This window comes from Pteropus vampyrus, unplaced genomic scaffold (assembly GCF_000151845.1).
Source record: "Pteropus vampyrus isolate Shadow unplaced genomic scaffold, Pvam_2.0 Scaffold394, whole genome shotgun sequence".
Taxonomy (NCBI): domain Eukaryota; kingdom Metazoa; phylum Chordata; class Mammalia; order Chiroptera; family Pteropodidae; genus Pteropus; species Pteropus vampyrus.
The window spans coordinates 1,607,829-1,635,636 of record NW_011889175.1 but is presented as its reverse complement, the minus strand read 5'-3'; the positions used below and the strand labels follow the sequence as shown (position 1 = coordinate 1,635,636).

The 27,808-nt window shown below is 36.7% G+C and overlaps 1 protein-coding gene and 1 pseudogene across 3 annotated transcripts in view; one reads left to right on the top strand and one right to left on the bottom strand.

Moving 5' to 3' along the window:
* NFATC3 (nuclear factor of activated T cells 3) overlaps window positions 1-26,097 on the bottom strand; it is a 98,798-nt gene extending 72,701 nt beyond the window's left edge. For 2 of the 3 annotated variants that reach the window (XM_011380533.2, XM_011380531.2), the window contains exon 1: window positions 25,701-26,097. In XM_011380533.2, coding sequence (XP_011378835.1) covers window positions 25,701-25,803 — 103 coding nt within the window. In that variant the 5' untranslated portion in view covers window positions 25,804-26,097. Of the gene's footprint in view, window positions 1-20,266; window positions 20,301-25,700 lie in introns of those variants that run through there. The other variant, XM_023523470.1, reaches the window with a different exon arrangement.
* Window positions 423-541, top strand: LOC111731743 (annotated as a pseudogene).
* Window positions 26,098-27,808: the final 1,711 nt, after the last annotated feature.

Below are 27,808 nucleotides of genomic sequence, written 5' to 3'. Positions count from 1 at the left end.
AACGTACTTCAAAGCAACAATAATCAAAACAGTGTGATACTGGCATAAGGATAGACATACAGACTAATGGAACAGAATAGAGTCCAGAAATAAATCCAAAACATCTATGGCCAACTGATTTTTGATAAGGGTTCTGGGACAACTGAAGAACCGCACACAAAAGAAATGAAGTTGAACTCCACTTCACATCATATATAAAAATTAACTCAAAATGAACCAATGACCTAAATACAAAAGCTAAAACTATAAAACACTTTTGAAAAAACAGAGGTGTATACTTTCATGACTTCAGATTTAGCAATGAGATTCATAGATTTGATACTAAAAGCACAAGCATTGAAAGAAAACTAGATGAAACTGACTTCATAAAAATGAAAAAACTTTGGTGCAGCAAAAGGTACTATCAAGAAAGTGAAGACGATGTCTATGGCCGTGCTACCCTGAACAAGCCTGATCCTGTCTGATTTCAGAAGTTAAGCAGGGTCAAGCCTGGTTAGTACTTGGATGGGAAATCACCTAGGAAGACCAGGTGCTGTAGGCATAAAAAATTAAAAACAAACAAACAAACAGATAAATAAAATAAAATTAGAAAGTGAAGACAACCCAGAGAACAAGAGAAAGTATTTACCAATAATATATCTAATAAGGGTTTAGTGTCCATAATATATAAAGAACTCTTACAGCTTAAAAACAAAAAGACAAACAACCCAATTTAAAAAATAAGCAAATGACATTTCCCTAAAGAAGATATATAAATTGCTAACAAGCACATGGGGTGATGTTCACCATCACTGGTCCTCAAGGAAATGCAAATTAAAACCAATAAGAGATACCACTTCAAACCCACTAGGATGGTGTTGATTTACACACACACACACACACACACACACACACACACACACACACAGAAAATAACAAGTGGTGAAGATGTAGAGAAATACCAACTCTCATATATTAATGGTAGCAAAGTAAAATGGTGCAGCCACTATAGAAAACAGTTTGGCAATGCCTCAAAAAGTTACACAGAATTACCATAGGACCCAGCAATTCTACCTCTAGGTATATACCCAAGAGAATGCAAATATACATCTTCACAGACAACTGTACACAAGTGTTTATAGCAACATTATTCACAATACCCAAAAGGTAGAAATGATCCAAATGTCCATCAATGGAAGAATAGGGAAGCAAATTATGGTGCATACATACAACGGAATATTATTCACCCATAAAAAAGAGCAAAATAATAACAGATGCTGCAACCTGGATGGACCCGAAAAACATTATGCTAAGAGAAAGAAGACAGACAAAAAAGGTTACATCTTGTATGATGCCTTTTATATGATATATCTAAAGTAGTCAAAGGATGGGGAGGAGAAAATGGGGGAGTGATTACTTAATGACTGTGGGTATTTTTAAGGGGTGATGAAAAAGTTCTGAAACTAGAGAGAGCTAGTGGTTGCAAAACATTTTAAGTACACTAAATACCACTTAACTATATACTTTTAGATGGTTAATTGTATGTTATATAATTTTTGCCTCAATAAAAAAACAAAAACAAATTGAAAGAACTTCCAGACAGTGGACTGAAGACACACTTTTGCCCATTCCCAACTTAAACTCCACTAAATGATAGTAAAAGGAATTTTTAAGGATAAACTCATAAAAACGAAAGAACTGGAGATGAAACCATAGTGACAAAACTTTTAGAAGCTGAAATGCTGTACACATGGTAACTGATTTAGCACCTGAAAAAGCTAAAACTTAACCCAGCAGTGAAAAGAAAACTGATTTCCAACCAAGAACTCCAAAAACTCAGAAAATGCACTACTGGGTACTTCTGGAATTTGAAGTGAAGACAAGGCTGAAAACAAGATTGGCACAAAGCTTCCCAATTTCTCATACCTCCTCACTCTGCACTACTGGATAAATGTTCCTCTAGGCACAAGACTGAAGATTTTCTGAAGAGGTAAAACAGAAGGGCAACTGAGACTGAGAGTCACACTGAAAACAGAGTAATGAAATAAAAGTCTCTCTAAATCCTGTATATTGAAACTCCCAGCACCTTTCCCTTCCTTTCAGGCAATAGACTAGAGATTCTTCTCTTAGGAATCTGATTAGCCTAAGAGAAAAGACCTACAGTTAATGACATCACAAGTAACCTTGTAAAATAAAACTCCTACAATGAGGGCTGCAGTTAGAAAGTGCCACTTATGATCACAAAACTGCTATTAAGATTTTGGTGTTCTATTTTTAAAAATAAGCAGACAGCCAATGATGATCAAACATCTGACAAAAGATTCAACATTAAAGACAGACACAAAAAGGACAGTGGAGGAAAAAGAATGCAGTAAGATGGAAACCTCAAAAATAAAAACAAAGCCTATCCTCAATAACCTCAGAAGAAAAAAAAAAAGATATTGTAATGCTGAAACAAGAACATGTGCTTATTTAAAAAGATAAAATAAGAAAGAGCCCCTAGAAATTAAAAATAACAAATGGAAAGCTCAAAGGAAAATTGAAAGATCAAGCTGAAAAAGTTCTCCACAGATTTAAGCAAAGAGACAAACAGGAAATGGGAGAGAATACTAGACTCTGTCCAGGAGTCCCACCATTGAAATTTGAATTCCAGAAGAAAATAGAAAATGAAGAGAAAGAAATAAAGGACCACTGAGGGTCCAGAACAATGGATAAAAAAAGATCCATACTAACACAAATCATCATGAAACTTCATAACATAAAAGACAAACAGAAGAACCTAAAAGACTGGGAGAAGGGGAACAGATTACACATGAAGAATGGAGAATTAGAGTGTTATCAGACTTCTCAAGAACAAAACTGTAAGCTAGAAGAAAATGGAGAGAAATACCTTCAAAACTGTGAGAGAAAAAGTATATCTAGAATTCTACATCAGCCATAATTATGAAGGAAGAATAAAGACATTTTAAAATATGTATGGTCTCAAAAATTACCTTCTGCTACCTTCAGCTACTGGAGGAATTACTCCACAAAAACGAGTTTAAAGTCGTCAAGCAAAAGGAGGACATATATTCAAGAAATAGGTAATCCAACACAATAGAAAGGCAAAAGGACTCCTCAGAGTGATAGATAGACAAGGCAGAGCTCACAGAATAACAGATGTACAACGGCCTAGTCTAGATGACAGAAGTTTAAAAGGCTCTGAGAGGGAAGTGTCCAAGAAATCAAAATTGACAGATTAACTAATGTTTGAAAGTGTTGAGATGAGATTCAGGCACCTGGAGGAGATTTAGGAATGAATTAGTGTTAAGTACACAGAATAACAACAATTATTAACTCTAGAAACAGTAACAAATCGTACAAGGAAAATTAATACTACTATGACTTAGCGATGAATTCACTATCTGTAGTCATAATAATACAAGCAATCTAACCACAATTATGATATAACCATATTGGGGAGTGAAAAAAATGTGCAACTGGAAGTGCGTAATTGGAAGCGACAATGTGCTAAACCTCAATTTCTGTAATGGAAGTCAACAGACAATAGCAAAAACTGAAAAATCAAAAAATAGCAGTATGAGCATTGTATCTAAGAGATTTGAAGGTAAATACCAAAAGAAACTGCTGAAAGAAATGAAAGCAGCTGCTTTCATTTCTAGGCAGGGAAAAAAGGAAAGTGAGGTAGACGCAGAGTTGTTTTCCAGAATAAGCTTTACTGAACAAATTGATTCTTTAAACAAAGATATGTATAATTTTGATATTACTTTGTAATAGCTAAAAAAAGAAATAGAATTTTGCAAGAAAAAAGAAAGTTAACAAGCTAAATTCAAAACAGTTTAGAAACTTGGAAAGGAAAATTAGGATACTAAAAAGGAAATTAGAACAAAATGATGAGTAATTTTTTTTTAAAAAAAGGAAAATTAATGTTAAAAATGAGATATTAACACAGCTTGTCAGAAAAAATAATGCAACAAGGAAGCAAAAGAAAGTGAACTAATTTACACTCCAAATTCATTAAGCAAAGGAAATCCACTTTATTCAAGAACATATTAAGAAGCACTGTGCTAAAATGAATATGGAATTTCACATAGGTACTCAATTCTACTATATCCCACCAAAGCAGAAAGGAAATTATTTCTGAGAAGAGTTTTAAAAAGCAAAGCACTCCACTATCTTTAGGTTCTATCATTGCTAAAAAATAACGATGAACAGTTAGTAGATCAAAGGAATTCTCACAACAAAAAGAAGACAGGAGAATCATTTGGCAACTGCCTACAGTACTTAGCGCTACTACACTTGATTATATGGACAAAAGTCAATAGCACAGAAATAGTGATGCAATCACAGCTTAACATTCACATGTAAGAAAAAATAAATAAGGTCAATTTACAGTCAACTAAGAGAACACATAATATGTACTAGTATGCTTTTGTAAAAAAAAAAAAAGAAGCCAGACAATGTTTTCCTAAGATAGTCATTACAGTGGCCTACAAGGAGAAAACAATTGGAGAAAATCAAATCTACCTAGATTACAGTAAGTCTTTAAGTCCATCCCATGTCACATTTTCACCAACAGGGCAAGAAATCCTAGCAGCAATTAGGTAGGTAAATTGTTTTTGAGAACAGTAAACCATAGATATCAGCATTTCGAACCTGTGCTTTTCAAGTTACTTATGAATAAACAATATGAAGATCCCAAATATATACTCATGTTTCCAAATATTGTACTACTGCATTAATTATACACGATGGCAGCTACTATGGAAAATAAAATTCAGAATGACCATGAGAAGCTGGGGGAAAATCCCTTAAAAGCAGAGAGAGAACAACAAAGTGGTCTAATTATGATTTCAACGCAAACACAATACGATAAGACCACACTAACTAGAAAAAAATTAGCTGTGTATCACATTCTGGAGGTAGTGTGGAATAACACAACAAGCGGGAGGGCGGACCAAAGGAGAAAAATAGAATAGAGAACACTGACTTTGGAGTCAAATACACGCTGCCTTACATTCATCAAGTTAATTAATCCGTCTGAGTTTCAATTACCTTATCTGTAAAGTGAGAATAATATCTACACTGAAACGTTCTTGTGAGGATTCTAGTTAATCTATATCGACACTTAGCACTGTATCTGAAACAGACATCAAATTAATGTTAGGTTTAGAACAGAAACAAATCTGGGTCTCAATTACATGCATATTACCATTGACTATAATTTTTATTCAACAATAGAGTTCCATTACTTAAAAAAACAGCATATTACCAGATAATAATAAAAGTATAATATAAAAAATTTTTAAGTAGTCTTCTAATAAACCACATCAGTAAATCCTTTACCACAGTGATATGAATACTATCTTGTATTTTCCATGAGTATACACACAAGAACCATAGTTTCCAGAAACAAATGTCATGTAATATAGTTTTTCCATTTTTTCCAAACCCAGAACTGCCTTTTAGTTTCTTCTCTTAATCTCTTACTACTCTGCACTTTTCCCCTGGGCTTCAGGCTACTAACAAGGATGACACCTCCAGCTCTCAATCTCTTTAACAGGATACTCCCCCCATCCCCATCTCTCTAATTTGAGGCTGCTTCCCTTGAGGACACTGCTTCTCTGGCAATTATTATAGTGACAACCCATTTAGCAAAGGATTTTGATCCCTATTGCCTATACCATCCTCAAATATATATGTACCTCTACGAATATCTACATTTACACTTTCTTTCTCAGAAAAAAAGTGACTTGTCTCCACCCGCCCCCCCCCAAAAAAAGGAAAAGAAAAAAAACTCATCTCTCCATCTAAATTCCATTCTATAGTTCCAACAGTTATCTTCTTTTTCGTCACTTCAACCTTCCTGACTTTTCTCCAGTGGCTACTTCCTTCAATCTGTCACTTCCTTTAAAAAGCTCCTCTGAGATCTGAGTTCCTCATTAGGGTCTTCTCTTTCCTCCTTCCTTTAAAACACTGGTTTCAATAGGGAACAATTTTGCTCCCAAGGGAACATTGGACAACGTCTGAAGATGTTTTTTGGTTGCCACTTCTGGAGGGGCACTACTGGCATATATCCCAAGTATGAGCCTGGGATGCTGCTAAACATCCTACAATGCACAACTCAAGACCCCCCAAACAAAGAATCATCCAGTACAAAATGTCAACAGTACCAAGCTTAGAGACCTTACTTTAAAAACTAAATTTTTAGAAAGAGTAGTGTACTGTCACTGTCTCTACTTCCTCACTTTCAAAGTCATCTGGCTTCAGGTCTCATCTATCCACTGAAAGAGCCCTTAATACAGTTTGCACACCTATATCCATCTCTCTGAAGAAACAGACACCACTCTAATTGAAAGGTAATAATAAAGATGAAAGCAGAATATAAATGAAACAAAAAAACAATAGAGTAAAAATAATCAATGAAGCCAAAACATGATTCTTTGGGTAGATCAAGTGAACTGAAAACACGTTCACACAAAAACCTGTACATGATTCTTTATCAGGAGGAAGAAGCAAGTTGTCTTCAGCAGATGAATGGAAAACTAACTGTGGTAGACCCATGCAGTTAAATACTTTATAGTAATAAAAAGGAACTAGCTAGTAATTCATACAATGACATGATGAATTGTCATCTTAAATGTATTTGCAAAGTGAAAGAAACCAGACACAAAGGGAAGAGGGAGTGGGTGATTATAAAGGGGGCCCATGGAAGAATTTTTAAGATGATAGAACTGTTCTGTATGGTACTGGGGTAGGGAATACATAACTCTTTGCATCTGTCAAAACCCACAGAACTGTACATCACAAAAAATGAATTTTCATGTATGCAAATTTTTAAAAAATCAACCAGAAGTTTGGGAGAGTCCAGGATGGAAAGCACACAATGTGAAAAGAGTGTACTGTATTACAACCATATGACATAATCTCTTATAACACTTACAACTCAACAACGGAAAGACAAAAACAACCCAATTTTAAAATGGGACTATTTTTAGGACATGAATACACATTTCTCTAAAGAAGATATACAAATAGCCGGTAAACACATGAAAAGATGCTCAACATCATTAGTCATTAGGGAAAAGCAAATCAAAACCACAGTAAGACGAAAAATGAAAATTAAGTATTGGCGACAATGTGGAGAAAAAGGAACTTTCATACATTGCTAATGGGAATGTAAAATGGTGTAGCCAGTATGGAAAACAGTTTGGCAGCTCCTCAAAAAGTTAAACATGGAATTAACATATAATCCAACAATTCTACTCTTAGGTATATACTCAAGAGAAATGAAAACATGTCCACACACAAAACTTTGTAGATGAATATTTACAGCAGCACTTATACCAGTAAGCCTGTACACTGAAAACTACAAAATACTGCCGAGAAATTAAATATTAATAGTGATACATAATAAAATAATAATAAAGTAAATGGAGAGAGACATTTTATTCATGGAGTGAAAGACTCAATACTGATATCAGTTCTTCCAAAACTGGCCTAGGGATTCAATACAATCCTAATCAAAATTCCAGTAGGCTTTTTTGTAGAAATTGGCAAGCTGATTCTAAAATTAACATAAAAAGTCAAGGATTCAGAATAGTCAAAACAATTTGATAAACAACATAGTTGAAAAAATGATACTATCTGATTTCAAGAGTTACTATAAAGGTACAGGATTCATGATACTGTAGTATCATGAAAGGACAGACACATAGCTCAAAATAGAAGAGTCCAAAAATAAACTCACATATGTAGTCAACTGATTTACAACAAAGGTGTAAAGGCAATGCAGTGGAGAAAGGATAGCCTTTTCAACAATGGGGCTGGAAGAATTGGATATCAATATGTAAAACAATGAACTTGGGTCCATATCTCACACCATACACAAAAAATATTAACTCAAAATACATCATAGATCTAAACGTAAAACTGAAAACTATAAAAATCTCCAAAAGAAAACCTAGGAGAAAATCTTAGTGAACTTAGTTTAGGCAACTATTTCTTAGATATAATATCAAAACACAATCCATACAAGAACAAATTGATAAATCAAACTTCATCAAAACTAAAAACTTGCACAAAAGACACTGTTAATAAAAAGAAGCCACAGATTGGGAGAAACTCTTTGCAAAGCATATATCTGATAAAAGACTTGTGTCTAAAATATTAAAGGACTCTCAAAACTCAACAATAAAACAACCTGATTTTAAAAGAGGCAAAGATCTATGAAGGAAAAAATGGCGTAGATGATAGATATGTTCATTCCTCTTGCGACCAAATCAAAGTTGTAACAGAAACCTGGAGCAAACAGCAAGCAAACTCGCCTGGAATCTACATGAACAGAAGCACTACAACTAGGCAGAGAAATAAGAAATCGTCCTGCAACAGTAGAACGTAAGACGGGGCAAAGACCCAAAGCTGCCTGGTCTCCAGAGACTTAGTGGGACAGAGGCTGCAGCAGTGGCAACCAGCAGCTGCAGACACCTCTTAAAGGGGCCCTGTCTGCGAGTAGACTTTGGCGATGACGGACCTGCTGGCTCTGAGCACCAGCGCCAGGTCTGCTGCACAGGAGGTGGGCGGGGGGGTGGCACGCACCAGGGACTTACAGGGGAACAATGAGTTGTCGGAGTGAGGACCAGAGGCAAGGCTCTCTCCCCAGCAGAAATGGCGGCGATATCCATTGTTCTTCTGTTGAGCCCTCCCTTTCCCAGTGCACAGACACAGCACAACCATAGCAGAGATGTCGTCAAACAGGATAACAGTGGTGGCTACGCCCAAAGGATTCCCTCAAACTTTGCCTCCCCCAAATCGTGGGCCCCACACAAGCCACAACCAGTTGTGTGCTTGGTGAGTCCAGTGCTCCTTGCTGAGCCAACTCCAAGACTCACACTGGTGGCAGCTGACCTCAGTTTCTAGCATGGCCTCTGGAGGCAACTATAAGCACAACTTCTGTGGACTGCTTGCTGAATCTTGACAAGTGGCCCCAGAGGGGCACAGGCTGGGGCTGAACTAGGCCTGCAGCTGAACCCCTCTCAGGACTGCGATGCTGGACACGTATTACACAAAGCCATACAAATTAAACTGGGAGACTCAAGAGCTTTTCTTAGTACATAGAAACAGACACAGAAAGACAGCCAAAATGCAAAGACAAAAGAAGCAGAAACCATATGAGAGACTAGAACAGAGATCCAGGAATAATGGAGTCAAGGAATCTAACAGATGCAGAGTTCAAGACATTGGTTATAAAGATGCTCAATGAACACAGGAGAAGAGTAGATGAACTCAGCGAGAACTTTAACAGAGATAAAAAATATAAAAATGGCAATGGAAATTATAAAAGTGAACAAGTCAGAAATGAAGAACACATCTGAAATAAAGAGTATATTAGAAGGAATCAACAGAGTGGGTAAAGGGAATTGAACCACTGATATAGAGGATGGGGAAACTAAGGACTCTCAATCAGAATGGGAAAAAAAAAAAGAAGCCAAGACTATAATAATAATTTAAGGAGTCTATGGGACATAATCAAATGTAAAAATATCCATGTCATAGGGGTACCTGAAGGAAAACAAGAAGTTGAAGAGCTATTTGAAGAAATAATGATGGAAAACTTCCCTAACCTGCTGAAGGAAATAGACATACAACCCCAGGAAGTTCAGAGAGTCCCCAAAAAAATGAACCCAAAGAGGCGCACTCCAAGACACATTGTAGTTAAAATGCCAAAGTTTAAATACAAAGAGAGAATCTTAAAAGCAGCAAGAGAAAAGCAGTTAGTTGCCTACAAGGGAGCACCCATAAGACTGGCAGCTGATTTCTCAAAAGAAACCATGTAGAACAGAAGGGCCTGGCACAAAATATTTGACGTGATGAAAACCAAGGATCTACAATCAAGAATACTTTATCCAGCAAAGCTATCATTTAGAGTCAAAGGACAGGTAAAGAGCTTCCCAGACAAAAATAAGCTAAAGGAATTTATCAACACCAAGTCAGTTTACAGGAAATGTTGGAGGGACTTCTTTAAGAAGTAAAAAACATGATTCAAAAACATGAAAAAAGAATGGTAATAACTACATTCCTATCAACGAGTGCCTCAAACGGAAAAGAATTAAGAGCTCCAACCAAAAGATAGGGAAATTGAATGGATAAGAAAACAAGACCCCTACATGTGCTACCTAGAAGACATTCACTTCATATTAAAAGACACACACAGACTAAAAGAAAGGGGATGGAAAAAGATATTGCCTTGATGGACCTAGAGAGTTTTGTGCTGAATGAAATAAGTCAGACAGAGAAAAACAAATATCACATGATTTCACATACACATGGAATCTAAAGAACAAAATAAAAAACAACAAAAACGGAAATAAACTCATAGATACAGAGAATATTTTGAGGGCTACTAGATGGAAAGGGAGTTGGGGATTTCAGCAAAAAAAGGGCAAAGAGATTAAGAAGTACAAATGGATAGTTACAAAATAGACATGGAGATATAAAGTGTAGCATAAGGAAAATAGTTAACAATGTTGTAATAAATATGTAAGGGGGAAGAAGGGTACTAGATTTAGCTGGGTGATCACTTTGTGGTTATATAGATCTCTGATCACTATGCTGTACAACTGAAACTAACATATTATTGTATGTTAACTATAAGTGAAAAAACTCATTGAACTGTACAATATAAATATGAGAAACTAATTGTCTATTATATTTCAGTAAAGCCAGAAAAAATAAAATAAAAGAGGCAAAGACTTGAATGGACACTTGACTAAAGATGATATAGAGATGATAAAAAAGATCTTAACAGTATTAGTCATTAGGGAAATATAAATTAAAACCATAATGAAATACCACTTAATATCCATCAGAATGGCTAAAATAAGAAATAGTGATCATACCAAATGCTGCTTAAGAAGCAGAGAAACTGGGTAATCGATGCACCGCTGGTGGGAATGTAAAAGTTTGGCAGTTTCTTATAGAGCAAAACTCATGTTTTGTTAGAGGTTGGGCGGTAACGGCACTTTTGGGGAATTTATAACCAAAGAAATGAAAACTTATTCACAAAAAAATATACACACAAATGTCCATAGCAATTTTATTCATAATAGCCAATAACTGAAAATAACTAAATGTCCTTCAATGGGTAAAGGTTAAACAAATTGTAATATATCCATATCAATGAATACTACTCAGTAATTAAAAGGAACAAACTTAATATACGCAACAACTTGGAAGGATCGCCAGGGAACTATACTGAGTGATAAAAGCCAATCTTAAAAGGTTAAATAGTATATGACTAAATTTATATAACATTTTCTTGAAATAAAATAATGGAGATGGAGAACAGATTAGTGGTTATCAAGAAATAGAGACTGGGGCAGGGAGACGGGGCAGGGAAGTGAATGTGACCATAAGGGGTTAGTGAGATGGAACTTTGGGGTAATGGAACAGTTCTGTATCTTGACTGTGGTGATGGTTATATGAATAGACACATGATAAAATTACACAGAACTACACACACACACACACACACACACAAAAGAGTACAGGTAAAACTGGTGACATCTGAATAAGTTTGGTGGATTGTACCAATGGTATTTTCCTGGTCTTGATAATATACTATAGTGACACAAGATGATGTTAGGGGAAACTGAGTGAAGAATACCCAGAACCTCCCTTCATATATTTTTTGCAACTGTTGTGACTCTATAATTATTTCAAAATAAAAAGCTTTCTGAAATAGGCAAAAGACTTGAACAGACATTTCACCAAAAAAGATATATGGGTGGCAGAAAAGCACACAAAAAGATGCTCAAGGGCATTAGTCATTAAGGAAAATAAAATAAAACCATTAGGAGATAACTACTATACACTTAAAGTTTGCCTGTTTCTCAAAAAGTTAAACTTATATCTAATATATGATCCAACCATTTCATTCCTAGGTATTTATTTATCCAAGGGTAAAGGAAATATGTCCACACACAGACTTTTATGCATGAATGCTCACAGTAGCTTTATTTGTAATAGCGAAACCTGGAAACAACCTAAAAGTCCAATCAAGTGGTGAACAGATAAAACAAATTGTAGTATATGCATATAATGGAAATTATTCTCCAATAAAAATGACGACCTACTGATACGCTCATTACATTGATGAATTTCCAAATAACAATGCTGAATGAAGTCAGAGGAAAAAAAAGAGTATATACTTCATGATTCCATTTCTGTTCTCCACAGTAACTTCAGTGGTTATCTGGATAAAGGAAAAAGGTGAGTGGGAGGAAACTTCTGTGGGTAATGGATGTGTTCATTATCTTGAATGTGGTCCATAGATATACAACTGTCCCTCAATTTACTGAATTATCCATTCCACGTGTCTTTTTTTAACGCAGAAGAAAACTGCGTAAAAAGAGTCTACCAGTACAAAAACCTACTAAAGAAATAGGCCAATATAAGCCATAAAAATATTTATTTCACATATTTTCACAAAAAAATGCTAATGAAATTTCAGAAAAACCAAAATAAATTTTATTCACTGTCGGTGACTGTACTGTAATCTAAAGCAATCAATCTTCTCTTTTTAATTGGCACAAAGTCACTATCTTCATCACTCGAAATATTTGGAAGTACCACTTCAGTTTCATTATTTATGTTTATGTTTTTGGATGATTTCTTCCCAGCCCCATCTTTTGCAAAGTTTTCATAAATTCTTCAATGTTCGCTGCAACATTTTTAAAAATCTGTTCAAAATTTTAAGGCTCGTTGATGTTTGGATCGTTATCTAGAATTGCAGTTTCCAGTTTTGTGGCCAACTGAAGAGCTTTGTAAATATTTTCTGCAGTGAATGAAACTGGTTCCAGGTCACTGCCCTTTTCATCGGCAGGATGGCTTCAGATATTAAATGAATTAATTCGTAATCAACCAGTAATTCGTTAAAATCATCTACATTCAAACTGTCAGAGCCTTCTTTTTGATATTTATTTAATAAATTAATAATACCAGTTAATCCCTTTTCAGTTGCTGGAACCGTATTCCCTGGTACAACCACTTTTGGCCATATTGCTTTCCAGAAAGCATTTAAAGTTGACAGCTTTATAGCACTCAAAGCTAAAGCAATATTCTTGATACAACTTAAAATTGTGTATTTATTCCAGGCTTCTGTAACTGTGATTCATTATCTTCAAGTTTATTAAAAATATCATTAAAACTCCAATTAATAGAATTAATCTTAAAGGTGGCTATAATGTCTTGATCTTAAGGTTAGAATAAGAAAGTTGTATTTGGTGGCAAATATAACAACTTTTATATTTGCAGGTTCTAAATTACGTGGATGACCAGGTGTATTATCTAAAAGTAAAAGTATTTTAAAAGGAAGACATTTTTCCTTCATATAAGTTTCAGCTTCTACAGCAAAACATTTATAAAACCAATCCTGAAAAACATCAGTGTCACCCATGCTTTTTTATTTGCCATCCAATGAACGAGAAGATCATTAATAATTGTGGGTTAGTATCAGTTCTTTGTACACTGCTGAGTTAAGCTATTGTTTTTAGAAAGAGTAACCACCAATGATGGTAATGAAAATGAAAGAATCTTGTAAAACGAGACCACGTAAATGGAGACCGTGGATAAAAAGTCCATGGAAATGGAAGGGCTGAGGAGGATATTTACCGCATATAAAAAAAGTCACCAAAAAAAAAAAAATACCACGTAAATCGAGGGACGTGTATATATGTGTCAAAACTTATCAAACTGTACATTTTAAATAAGTACAGCTTTTTATTGAAGGAGATCAGGATATGCCACATCAAAATATGCCACTTCTGCATAAGGATTAGTTGAGCTGAAGGCAACTGAAAAACAGCAGACAGAAAAAGAACTCTCTACCCTCCCCCTTTCTGCCTAAAAGCAAGGCATAAAATTCTCTTCATAAAAGTGACATCAAATTTCCATTTATAAAGGTGTTCCCTGTCTAGTATCGGGAAAAGAACTACTCTTATCTGCATAACAAATCTTAATAAGCAACCCTTATTTCACAGATTTCTTAGTCATTTTGCCACAATTTACGCCCTCCAGAAGCCCAAACTCCCCTTTTACTTCATCTAGTCTCTTCTTCACACATTTCATTCTGGTAAAATAACATATAAGCCTCCCAGACTTTTCATAGTAACTGGCACACTTTATTAAATCGAATCATCTTCTCCCTCTCCCCACCTCCAAACTTGCTTCTCCTACCACAACTGACCCAAACCAGAAAAACAGAAATAATCCTAGCCTCCTTCCTCTCCTTACTCAATTGATACCACCAAGTCCTATTAATGTAGGGAGGAAGCAAGAGAATTAAAATGTGAAATCAAGCTACATTCAGAGACTGTAATATGCTGATCGGCCCTGCAGCCAAGCCAGAAGGACACCTGCAGAACAAAGGAAGATTTCTGCTAGGATTGCTAACAACTCATTTCCCACACCAGTGAAAGGGGAAACAGGAAAAACAATCTTTAAGTCTCTGCCTTACACACAAATAAAATCATTCATTCCCTATGGCTAAAACCATAGGGAACCTAAGGATTAAAGGCTGGGAACTGCCAGCAGGCTTTTCATGCTATAAATTCTTCTCCTTCCTCACCATATACCCATATCAAAGGAAATAAGTCTTTAAACTGTAACTCACAGTTATTAAAGAATGATATATAAACTGGATCCCCCATACTCAGTTTTTTTCCCTTGTCTTGGGTTTTTGACTTTGCTTTCTCTAGTCTTTGCTTTTCCTTTTCTTTAACAAACTTTCCTTTTCACCCTAACTTTGGCATGTGTATTGAATTATTTCTACACTCTCCACCAAAGAACGCTCTTCTTCTCTCAAGTGCAGGGCTTGGTCTCCTCCCACTTGGGGAAATTTGCCCTGTCCTGTGTCACTATTGATTTCTTTCCCCTAAAACTCTCTCAGCTTTATTCCCACCTTGCCATCCCTACTCTTCTGCCCTATCATTTCACAGATACAACATGTGCCCCGATCTCATTCCTGTCTTACTCAATCCATTATCAACAGTGTAGCAGAAAGATCTAAACCACAAATCTGACATTCCTGTCCAGCTTGGAATCCTTCAATGGCTCCCTGCTGTCTTCAATCTAAAATCCAAACTCCTCATACTATACAGCATAACAGGTTCTCCATCTCCAGTCACATTTGGATACCAAACTTGATCTTCAACCTTTCCAAATTAAAGGACTATGCCCTCTAATTTATGGCTTTGAGTGTGGTTATCAATGGGGCTGAAATGTATTTCCTACCTTATCTACCTAGGAAACTCATTCTACTGATTCAGCTCAATTATGACCTATTCTCTGACCTCTCAAAGTTAAACTCTTTTGTTATTTACCTTCTCAGAGGGCCTTCTCTGTACCTCTGTTATTTACATGTCCACTCTAATAAACTCACACAATAAATTTTATTAAAAGATTGAGGTCCCTTCCCTCTCAGTCACTATAAGATTATTATTCAAAGTTCATGCCAGGTTTCTACTTTCTCTTCTTAGTGCATATCCTTTTATTTTATCTTTTAACCCTAGTTCCTTTCAGACTAGCCTAAAGGCAAAGAGTAAAATAAAACACTTAAAAGCATTTAAAAGGTACTTTGCTATCTCTATTTTGAAAATCAGGACTGGCTTAACTAGATGATTCTGTATGCTTCTCTATGTCTTCATGACCATCTGATTCTACTTGAACTGTATACAAGAAACATGAATTTGGTGTCCCATTTATCCCACTCACCAGACACCAAGCTCACTATTCAGAGAAATCTATTAGCCATACTTCATCCTCTGTCTTTCTTTGCACTTATAAGCTCCCCTGTCCACCCCCAAGAACTCTGACAAAGCAAGAGAAAAAGCCAGTGCCAAAAAAATAATTACATAGTAAAAGTCTCATTTACATGTTAAACTTCCTCAATTGCTAGCAAACTGTGAATAGTAAATGCAGGAGATTGTTTTGGTTGATACCACACAGGCGCACACACCCCAACCTATCTCACCCCACACATCTATTTTCTCCTTCCTCACTAACAGATTTTCTTCCATGTATCCACTCCTCTCCCATGCAGCCATGTGCTTCAGGGAAAGCCAACCACAACTTCAGGCCAAGGGATGGGCCTGGCTGGCTAAGAATAATTCCATCAGTCTTTACCAGTGACTAATTTAGGAAAGTAACCCAATTTTGGTCAGTGAAATAAGAGGTTAAGTTTGCTGTAGGCTTCTGGAAAAGTCCTTCCTCACTTTTCAAGAAAAGAGCCATGTGAAGCCAGTGTTTGTAGCTCTTTCCTTTCTCCTACCAAATAGCAACAACGAATATAACTATTTGCATATGTTTAAACTAGAAAATTTAAAGTATTACCATTTCTGTCAAATAGTGATCAGTCAATATCTACTAGGTAACAACAAAATAGCCTTCTTGCCTTTGCTCTGAAAAGGAGAGATCTGGTAAAGCTCAGAGACAACTGGGTATGTGTAAAAAAGAAATAGGTAGTAAACAAAGAGAAGCCAACAGGCAGTGCTGACCTTGAGAGATATAAATAAGTGGCAGATGGCAAACTGATCAAAATATCAAGGAAAAAAATGTGTCAGCGTTAGTGGCTATAGAAAGTAGAGCAGTTTTACTTGGATTTTAAATTCAACCAAAATAAATAAATAAATAAATAGTACTCACATACCTTTTAGAACATGTGAAAGCAAAATGTAAAAAAAACAAAACAAAAAAAAAAAACAAAAAAAACCGGCCCTAACTAGTAATTTAGCATTTTTTAAATTCTGAACTTTCCCCTTATTTAAGTTGAGAGTAGTTTTGATGACAAACCTAAAAATGCTTTAAATTTTAAATGTGAAGTTCAAAATAGCCTGCACAGATCACAAATCAGACCCTGATCAGCACCACTTGGGAGGGAGTTGCCAAAAACAGCTCAAATTCTCAGTACTTAAAACCTCAAACTACATGGCACTTGACCTCCAGATCCACAAGGAAGCAAAAAGCCCAAAAAAGCCAAATTGGGGGGGCCTAGCAGTTAGCTGTGCAGTACCCTCTATTGGTCTGGCTGTATAATTTTAAATGGCTATCATTTAAAATTTTCCAAAGCAGACAAGGAAGTTAAGAGGCACCCCTAAAGTAGCCATTTTGAGCAAAAAACAGAAAATCTAGTTACAGAACACAAGTGTAACTTGTAAGCCCTAGCTCTCAGATATGTCTTAATCCAAGCGCTCGCCATGAATATTGGTTTCACCAAAGGAAAAACTGAATATTTCTGTACTAAACTCTTTTTGAGAGTAGTGAGGCAAGAAGCATAGTAGAAAGAGCCCAAGTCAAAAAACCAGGGTTTTAAAAAAACCAACAACAACAAAAAACTAGGGTTCAAAAACAAACAAACAAAAAAAACAGGGTTCAAATACCAACTCTTCTACTTTCTAGATGGTCCATTCTCTCTGCACTTATATTTCCTCTGGTATAAAATGGAAATACCTACCTCTTCAGGTTATCATGAGACTAGGAGATAATGTATATAAAAATATTCTGCACATAATAGGTACTCAATAACACTAAATTGAATATTTACCCTGACAAAACACAAACAAAAAAGAAAGTTACAAAAGTGATCGAAATTATAGTCTATGAAAAACAACTCTAGGATTTTCAAGCAGAAATTAAGCAATTACTAGTTAAATGACCCTGGCCAAGTAAACTTGAATGGATCTGAATTTCCTCTCTTATAAAATAAAAGGATTGAATTAGCCTGAACCTATTCTGTGCTTTTTAGCAGTTACAAAACTAGCAATAGAAACAAATCTAGAACCCAGTCCTAGAGCTTAGTACTACCTCAAAATAATGTTTCAAGACTGGCTCACAAAAGAGAAAGACTTTGAAACAACACAAGGATGGCAGAGACAGTTCAGACAAATGGGTAGAGGGAAAGGTTTTACGCTGGGACCCAAAAAATATGAATAAGGATGATGAACTTGATATTAATGCACAGAGATATATAAAATAGGTGGAGTACAATGAAGAGGCAGGTTATAGGTGCAAAGGAGCAGAAATCGAAAATAACCTTAGCTGTGACTTTCAAAACTGAATATGTAGGAATTAAATATGAAGAGAAAATTACACAAATCCAAACAGGAGGTGATCAAGACTTGACTTTGCCCATAGAGCAGAGAGAAAGGGGGCGATACAACTCATTTTCAGGAAGTGGCAAAATTTAGCAACTAACTAACCCAATAAAAGACAGCAATAAGCTAATTCAATTTAAAATATAATTTTAAAAATGTATTAAAGAACTGCAGATATGGGAAATATGGCTTGAATAATAAGAATATCTCAATGACCAGTTTTAACATAATCAGAACTATGAAACCATCTCCTAGAGCTGTTTTTCAAACTGAAGGCAGTGATCTATTAGTGAATCATGACCAACAATTTTTCAATATAATGAAAAAGAAAATATTAGGGTATTGCCATAGCATAAAGGTAAATATTGTTTTTATCTGAAACTTCTATCTCAGTTTTCTCTGTATAAACATGTACGCTTATGCTAGGTTGAAATGTTAAGTATTTCTTACTCTGCATCTTGGTCAAAAAGGTTTCAAAACTTTGTGTTATGAAAGTTTTCAAACAGAGAGTATAATGAGTCCTCATATATCTATCATCTAGCTGCAACGAGTTCTGAATGTCATTTTTTTCCTGAATGTCATTTTTAATTGAAGAACCTTTACCAAAAGGAAGTGAAAACTATAAATAAGTGTTGCTAGAAGAGGAAATATCAAGTTTCCTTAATTTCTTATGTTGCAATAAAAAATTAAAAGTAGCATTTAGGTAACTTTCGATATTTTCCCCAAAGACTTTCCTTAAATAAAGGACAAGGTTAAAACTTGTATTCCTTTAGTATTCAATATGATTTCACAAACAGCAAAACATAAGATATAAATTTTGGACCTAGTCTGCTCTTAAATGTTCACAAATCAAAAGAATTTATAGGTCTTTTATATTTTTGTGAGTTAATCTCTACCAATATATAGATTAAAAATCTAGTTTTAAAATTAAGACTAAATTCTCTAGTTTCATTTCATCGTAAATTTAAAAGTTCAAGTGAATTGACAATACTTAAATATTAGACTGGATAAAAGCAACATGATCAAACACTAAAGTTTTTAAAAATAATTTCAAAGTCCTTAAATTACTAAACAATGAATAAATTTTTCTGATCTTATAGTTACTATTTAGAAAATATTTTAAAAATTAAAAAAATACCTACTCAAAAGCATATCATGAGATCAGTTTACTTCCTATTTATGTACACCACTAATTCACCTCACTATCCCATTGCTAATACTACCCAAAGAGAGAAATGTGTTTTCTAAATCAGACATACAAATAATTTTTATTTTCTGCTTATTTGTTAAACCATTTTTTTAAATTATATGCAACAGCTAATCCTATTAACTTCATAATGATATTATTTAAAGTGTACATTTTTCCCATTCTAATCTAGCATCTTAAAGAGCTCAAAGAGCTTTTAAATGTCATTTTTAAACTCTATTATGGAAATTATAAAGTATACACAAAAGTACAGAGATTATTATAATGAACTCCCTTATATACCCATCATTTAGCTTCAGCAATTTTTGAATGTTATTTTTTCCTGAATGCCATTTTTATTTAAAAACTTTTTTTATTTTAAAGCAATACTGAAAAATATTTACATTTAAGTACAACTCACAAACTGTCCATTGAAGTGTTCTGACCAATGATTACTTTCATGGAAAAAAAATGCTTTTAGAAATATTTTTATATATGACACAAATCAACACTATTGAAAAAAGTTATAATTTCAAAGCTCATATAATCCTCTTGTCTAATTAAACAGCAAAGCTGATGAAAATGTAATATATTTAAAACAAAATTTTATTTTAAGACACTGAAAACATATTTTAAAATATTAAAACTCTCACCTGCTTGTGTAACATAAGACATACTGAAACTGTACATTTTGTAGGAAAATTAAACTTCAAGTTACTTCTCCAGTATATGTAGAGTTTTTAAGCTTTCATAGACATGTAGTTTCCTTATGCCCAGGAATACCGATGTTAACCAGAACTATCCCATTTGATTAAATTTCAGCTATGAATTCAAAGACAATTCATAGACCATACTACAAATCTTATAGGTCCAATTGTTCCTCTCTTCCAAAGAATTTACCAAATTGAGGCAAACAGGTAAGAGTCATGCAATATAATTATATAAACATTACCAGAAATGCTGAAATACATGCAGACCCATGCTATGTTGGAGTTAAAATTATGGCTGTTAAAAAAGCTTGTTCCTGCTTGCAACTTTCCTAAGCCTCCCTGAACAAACTCTCCTCTTAAATTCCACTGTTACTTGAACCTCATATGGCATGCCTGGGCAAATTTGATGACTTGGATTTTGTTTTAGAAGCCAGGCTTACTGCCAAGTCTGCTGTGTCTACTCCCCTGACCCACCAAGACAGCTTTAGACAACACCTCCCTTATTTATGTTACTGCTGTGAGCAAACTATTGCTTACTATCAAATGAGGCTCAACCTACTCAGATTTCCTATCTCTTAAGAGTAATGCAATTGACTTCACTGTATTATGGCCTTATCAACCCCACCTCTTATTTAAAATATAACATCATTATATTTAATCATCAACTACTCAATACGAAGAAGGAAAATAAAGGACATATTAAACTTCACAATCAGTAACAATTCACCTGCTCTTAAAAGGTTTCCATTTTATATATCAGTATTTTACTTATTACTTCCTCTGAAGAAACATGAATTCCACATTTTCTGACCAAAAAAATGTTCTTATGATCACATTTCGCTAAAAAAATAAATATAGGGCAAAACTCAAAAGCAGAGCTTGGTATATATCTTCAATAAAAATACATACAATTTTAGGCAAAGTTTACTGGATATTGCAGAAAGGCAAATCATAATAAGTTGGTTCTACAACTTCCCCTAAATTAGTATCTTAAATGCTTAAGACATTAGCCTTTTTAGACCCCTACAATTTCTTGGTCATGTACATAATACCCAAGTTTTAATTTTTATATCAGCTAATAAAACTACTACAGTATTATCCCTACTAATAGTTTAGAAGATATGCCAAAATATCCCTTCTGTATTGGCTAATGAGAAAACTTAAGAAAACATAGGCATAGCAATGCCCTTACAATGATGAGGTTTTAACAAAACAATATGACATGGAATTTTTTCCCCATACTCACTAAAACATATTTATTCATTAATCTTCATCACAAAATTCTGCTAGTACCCTGAGAAGCATCATCTACTCCTACTACCAGGAAAAGTGTCAAATCAAGCAAAATATTAAATTGTTCTTCAAATTAAACAGTGAAATGTCACTATTGACTCAATCACCTAATACATATTCTTGCTGCATTCAAGTCTAAAGAAAAATCTGATTGATGGTATAAAAAGAAAGCAAGGCTCAGCAGTACCTTTACGCAAATCATCCTTTACTGTACCTAGTGTGCTGTACAAACACACCATTAAATTTCTACAGGAAACTATACATGCAACTTCCCCTTTTTCATACTGATTTAAATAACCAATTATACTTAATATGGTTAGCAAATCAAGCACCTCTCATCACACCATACTGAGTCAGTAGCAACTTAATTCAAGAGTAGAAAAACAATGAAAAGCGAATGACCTTCAGTACTTATATTTAGTAAGATATAAGAAAGTATGTAAATTTGAAAATAATAACAGAATTAAGAGGATAAAATAAGAATGTCTAAGAAACACATTCCAACTCATCTAAGTAAGGTTTTTATGACTGGCTCACCAACATATTTTAGTTTAGTATACAGAAAAGGACCTCGAGGAGGATGTAAAAAATAACCTATCATCAGTTTTTTTTTTTAGTGTTCTTTTTTTTAAAGAAATGTTAACTACCACCACTTAATGAGCACCACTGGACCAAGGACTGTGCCAAGAGCTTTAAACATATTACCTCATTTAACACAAGATAAAACTAAAATGTTGAGTAAAAAGTTATCAATAAAAACTGAAAAGTAAGAATAAAATTATCTAAGAAATAGTATATTATAAAGAACCCATGAATCAGATCTCCAAGCACTAAACAAAGTAAAAACACTACAAAAACTAGACAATGATCTAGGAAAAGTTCCTCAACTTTACATATGAAAAAGTTGGATATTAAAGTGGTATCTGACAAAATTACACATACCTTATCATAAAGTAAATTTATTACAGAAATACATATTGTATCTAAGATATTTCTCCCTTTTAAAAAGCAATAGTAGGTAAGATACGACACTACACACAGTACAGCACACTCCTCCCAGTGACTCTCATTCAGGACTAGAAAGTCAATATTTAGTAATGAACAAACTCTGAGAGTGAAATTTTTAATTTGAAAAGTAAAGATTATTATATCATCAAACTAAATTAGAGATATACAATCAGTACACTAAAATAGAGCACCAGAAGCTGCCTTTTATAGTGGCGAATTATGTTAATAAACTACATTAAACATTTGCCAACTTTAAATTCTCTATTTACTATTGAGGTATATCTTCATTTTGAAGCTATGTATTCAGTAAAAGAAATATTAAACAAAATAGTTTGATTCATTTTTAACTGGAAAAATCAAAGCTAGCACTGTCCTCACAGTAAAAAAAAAAAAAAAAAAAAAAGCTAAAGACTCAAAGATCTTAAATTTTTTTAATGGAAAAAAATCTGAAAACACCTCAGTAAGGAATAATCTTAAAAAGTCAGTCACACCACAATAATTTTCAATTTAAAAAAAGTCAGTCACAAACGTATCTGACATTATCAAGTGTGAAATCATATTATCTAATTTGTACTTTAACAAACCTGCTTAGGACATTCCAAAGTCAGCCCCTTGGCTTGTCCTCAGTCTTCATCCTCTTAACCACTCCTCCTTAAATATTTTTCAAAAATCTTCTGTATGGAAATTGATATGTGATACAAGTACTCTCAAATCTTTAGAGATGGAAAACCTGCAACCCAAAATTACCAAGATCTGCTGTCTGATGGATCTCACTAATTAAAGCCAAAGAACTGAAACAAGTCTCATCAACTTCCTCTACCACAAATAAGTGAGCACTGACTCAAAACTTAAGCAGTCTTTATTCATTAATTCAATGGAGTGCCTACCATATTAAAGGCACTGTGCTAGGCACAACTATAAATAAGACACAGACACTATTATCCCTGCCCTTATGGAAGGAACTTCTATTCCAACAAGGAAGAAAATCCCAAAACAAGTAAAAACATTGATATAACTCAATACTGACCTGAATTCTACCAAGCAATTTTATTCTTATGGCCCACTTTACTGTATATTATTATCCTAAAACCATGTCAGTTAATCAACTAGTTGCTTCAAACTACACACGTTATTATCCTTATTAAAATAAAAACTACTTTTGTAAAACAGTAGTAGTTTTGTGAAACCTTAGCTTTAAATATATACTATATCCTTCTCAATAGGATTTAAAAATTAGCTGCTAGGTATTCACAGCACCACTATTCACAATAGCCAAAAAGTAGAAAGAGCCTGAATGCTATCAACGGATGAATGGATAAACAAATTGGGGAATATATACAATAGAATGTTATTCAGCCATAGAAGGGAATGAAGTACTGATACATTCTACAACATGGCTGAACCACAAACACACTATGCTAAGTGAAAGAAGGTAGACACAAAAGGTCACAGATGTATGTATGCATTTATAAGAAATAATCAGAATAAGAAAATTCATAGAGACAGATTCCAGGTCATGGACTGGGCTGCCAGAGACTGGGGGTTGGGGGCGGGGTGCAGGGAGAATGAGGAACAACTGTTTAATCGGTTCGGGGTTTCCTTTTGGGGTGATGAAAATGTTTTGGAACTAGAGAGAAGTAGAGGTTATACAACATTGTGAATGCACTAAATGCCACTGAATCATTCATTTCAAATGGTTTATGTTGTGTATTTCGCCTTAATTTAAAAAAATAGCTACTAAAATATTTTAAAGTCAATTTTTTTGGAACAAAACTGCTCAACTTCGTGAATTTCAGTTATAAATCTTAACTCCTTCTAGACCCATTTCAATATCAAAATGTTTTTTGGACTTTTTAGTAAAAATCATTTCTCATCGGTTTTAAATGTTATTCAATATTTTGGATGTACAAAAATATTCTTATTTCCATGATGATACTCCTTTATTAATCATGTTTGGTTAACACCTTAACTGATATATATTTGGTACATAATGTGTTCTAATCAAGTTTGTGCCCAATAAGTTTGCTGACATCATTGTGGGCGTTGTGACAATTTGCAGCAGATATCATCAACTGCTTATCTTCTTTATAATGAAAATACTCAAACGAGTTGTTTAAATTTTGTTAAATCCCAATAATCTAAGTACAATTCAATACCACCCTCTCCACCATTCAGTCTGCCTAGTAGCATAGTTATTTGGGTTATGTGCCCATCTCCCTAATTTCCCACGCTCCTTGTGGGACCTGTCTTTTTTTGCGTCTATCATAATACTAAACAGTACCTAACAGTGCCTTCGATATAATAGGTATTCGAATGATCTCAGTGAAATTGAAATAAACGCAGCCAACAAATAACTACTGCAAATTATTTATGAAAAAGACATCTAACATATAAAGACTAAAAGGACTGATAAGACAAAGACTGCCCAGAGAATCCTTATGCCTCACGTTCAGATGTTTTTTCAATGTAACTCTACAGAAGTCTGTTGAACATCAATATAAACATGCAGTAATTCACCTAATACCCGGAAAGAATAAATAGGGTTTAGCCTTATCCATCACCCTTTTGAAGTTTGCTTACATATGTAATAGGGAAAGTGAACTTAATGAAGCACAGTATTCCAAACCAGGTCACAGGAGAGCTTTAAGTCCCCAGCCATCCCGTTTCTATTTCCTGATTGGTCTGACCTCCAAGCATTATGGTGCCCAGTCTTCTCAATTCCCGATCTCTTTTAAAACATCTTCCGAGGTGAGCTTTTTTTAAAAATAAAAACTGACTTCCAGAACTTTCTAGGAGACTTATGAACACGGCAAACCACCTTCTTGTAATCTTCCGAAACATTTTGCTCGAGAAAATAAACCTAGTTTTCAGAAAGTTCCGTTATGAGTTACACTTCGAATTAAATGTGGCCATAAACTTGCACAAGTGGAACTTAAACACGATAACATTACTCTCGCAGCAAAGTAGATTTAACAGACATGTGCACCAATTTTCGAAGCTCCTAGAATGAGCATCTTTCAAATAAAGATTTTAAAAATCCAAGTGCACTTACACTTCACAGGGACATTTTCTCCACACCACGCTGGCCAAAGCAGCGACAACCAGACGCCACTTGGGCAGTGGCCCCGACCCTCGGCCTCCCAACTCCAGGCGTCCACTGCCCATAGGCGTCCTGGAGTCGAGTTCCCCACTAGTTCGTTTCCAGCCAAGCCTGCGGCCACTAACTCGTCGCTGCGACCCACATGCTGCCTCAAAGATTTAAATCCACGCTTCACTCATCACACGCACGCACACAGACCCCGGACAACCAAGGGACCAGGGAGAGGGCGAGATCGTGCGAGCGAGGAGCAGACGCTCCACCGGCCCGGCACCCACCTGCAGGCCGCGAGCCCGGGGGCGGCGGCGCCGGCGCCCCGTCCTCGCCAAAGACGAGTTTGAAGTCGAGCTCGTCGTGGGCGCCACAGTTTGCAGTAGTCATCGGCGTGGCCCACGGTGTTGCGGCTCCTCCTCAGGCGGCGGCGGCGGCAACCGCGGCGACAGATCCTCAGCGCCGCTTCATGCCGGGCCGCGCCGGCCAGGAGGTCGCGGCTCCACAACAAACTTTCCGGGCGGGGACCACGACACCAAGTGTTCCGTTCCGAACTCAAGAGCTGGCCGCGCGCCGAACCTTACCAGGAGCCACTGCCACTGCCAGTCTCTGGTGCCTAAGCCGACACAGTGGCCGTGGCCGACATTCCCCGCCCCGCAAGCGCCGCCGCCGCCGCCGCCGCCGCCGCCGGCGCGCTCCCGCGCCGTGCCGCGCGCCCGACCCCGCCCCCTACAGCGCGCCCATCTGACCCGGCCGCCCATAGGCCACTGGAGCCGCGGGCTAGTCCGATGGCCCCGCCCACTCACCAGCCTACCGCGTGACTCCCCCTCCTGGAGAAGGAAATCACGTAAATATGCAGAGCTGGCTAGCCCCGCTACCCGTTGGGAGTTGTAGTCTGGCTTCTAGTCCCTTCCCAACTCCTAAACCAGGCTCCTGCACCCGAGTGTGATGCCGAGAGTCCTAATTGGGTTAAGGAGCCCACCGCCCGCCAATCTGAGAATATTCCTGGGTGTAGCTCACATCCAGGAAGGGGCGCCGGAGCACTAGGGTTATAAATTCGGTGACACGGTACTGAAGGGTCACTTCGGTTGGCTGGTTTGGGGAGGATATCAGGGTACCGGAGGATTGACGTGAACGCCACTCACGCCCTCATCCCACCCCGACTCTAATGGCGGGATCTCGAGAAGGTGGGGACCGACCGAGCCTTCAACTAGCGTGGGACGGGGCACATAGAGACATGGGCTGCACAAGTCCCGAATCTGAGCTCGGGAACGGCTCCCGCGCTTCTCTGGCTGCGCCTTTGTCCGCCCTGACGAGCCGGCCTGGCAGCTGATACCTCGAGCACTGCCGGTGTATTCGAAGCCTCGGGAAAGCCCGACAGGCATAATCTGTCCCCTGCGAGAAGTTGGGAATACTGAACCGGAAAGTTCGTCGTGAACTCGAGCCACTCAAGGACCCTGACCTCTGCATCTCAGAGCACATCCATGAAAGCAGGAGGGATTGTGATACCCAAACCGAGCGGCTGTTAGTGGGGAGGAAGTGACACTGTGTCTAAAGAACGGTTTTTACTCTTGGCCCCTCCCCAGGCCTATCTTCCCCCGAGAGGACCCAAGATGCGGCCTCCTGGGGCCTGAGATGGGGCTGGTGCCCGGGAACCGGGAACGCTGAGCCTGACTTGTTTACTTAGGGATGCTCCAAGGCGCAGGGTTGACCCGGGAGCTGGGAGAGGCCTGAGAGACCAACTCCCCTAGCTCCAGACCCCGCAGGGCGTATCATCCCTACAGGCGAGTTGCTGAGAAACCCAGGATGCTATGTCCCTCTCAAAGGCTTGAGTTCAGGCACATCCTACACTGCCCACAAAAAGCCCTTGGGAGAAGAGGGCAAGGTGGAGCACCTTGCAGAGATGTCTCAATATGTGATACTTGAACTACCAGGGAGCGGTAGGGATAGCCTAACTAGGTCTTAGGTCAGGACAGGGAATGTCCAGAGCAAATGAAACTTTTATCTTGGATTGGTTCAACCCCGAGGTCAGAAAATTTTTCCTGCCCAGGGCTCTGTACACATACCTGTCCTGGACCTGGGGATACAGAGGTAAATTAGTCTCCCTTTAGAGGTGGGAGAGAGGGAACTAGCAAATCTATAATCACTGTGTAAAGAGATTAGGGCTGTGCCAGCTCAGAGAAGGTTCATAATCACCCTGGCTACAGGTCCTCCACAGGGCTAAGTATGAATTGGAGAGATGGGCAAGAGGTGAAGAAGATGGTTCCAGAGAACAGATTTCCAAAGACTTGGAGACCAGAAAATACATGCAGTGAGCAGAAGGCAAAGGTAAGGGTGGATGAATGGACAGAGTACTACAGGCCACTGCAAGATATCTGGACTTTATCCTGAGGGC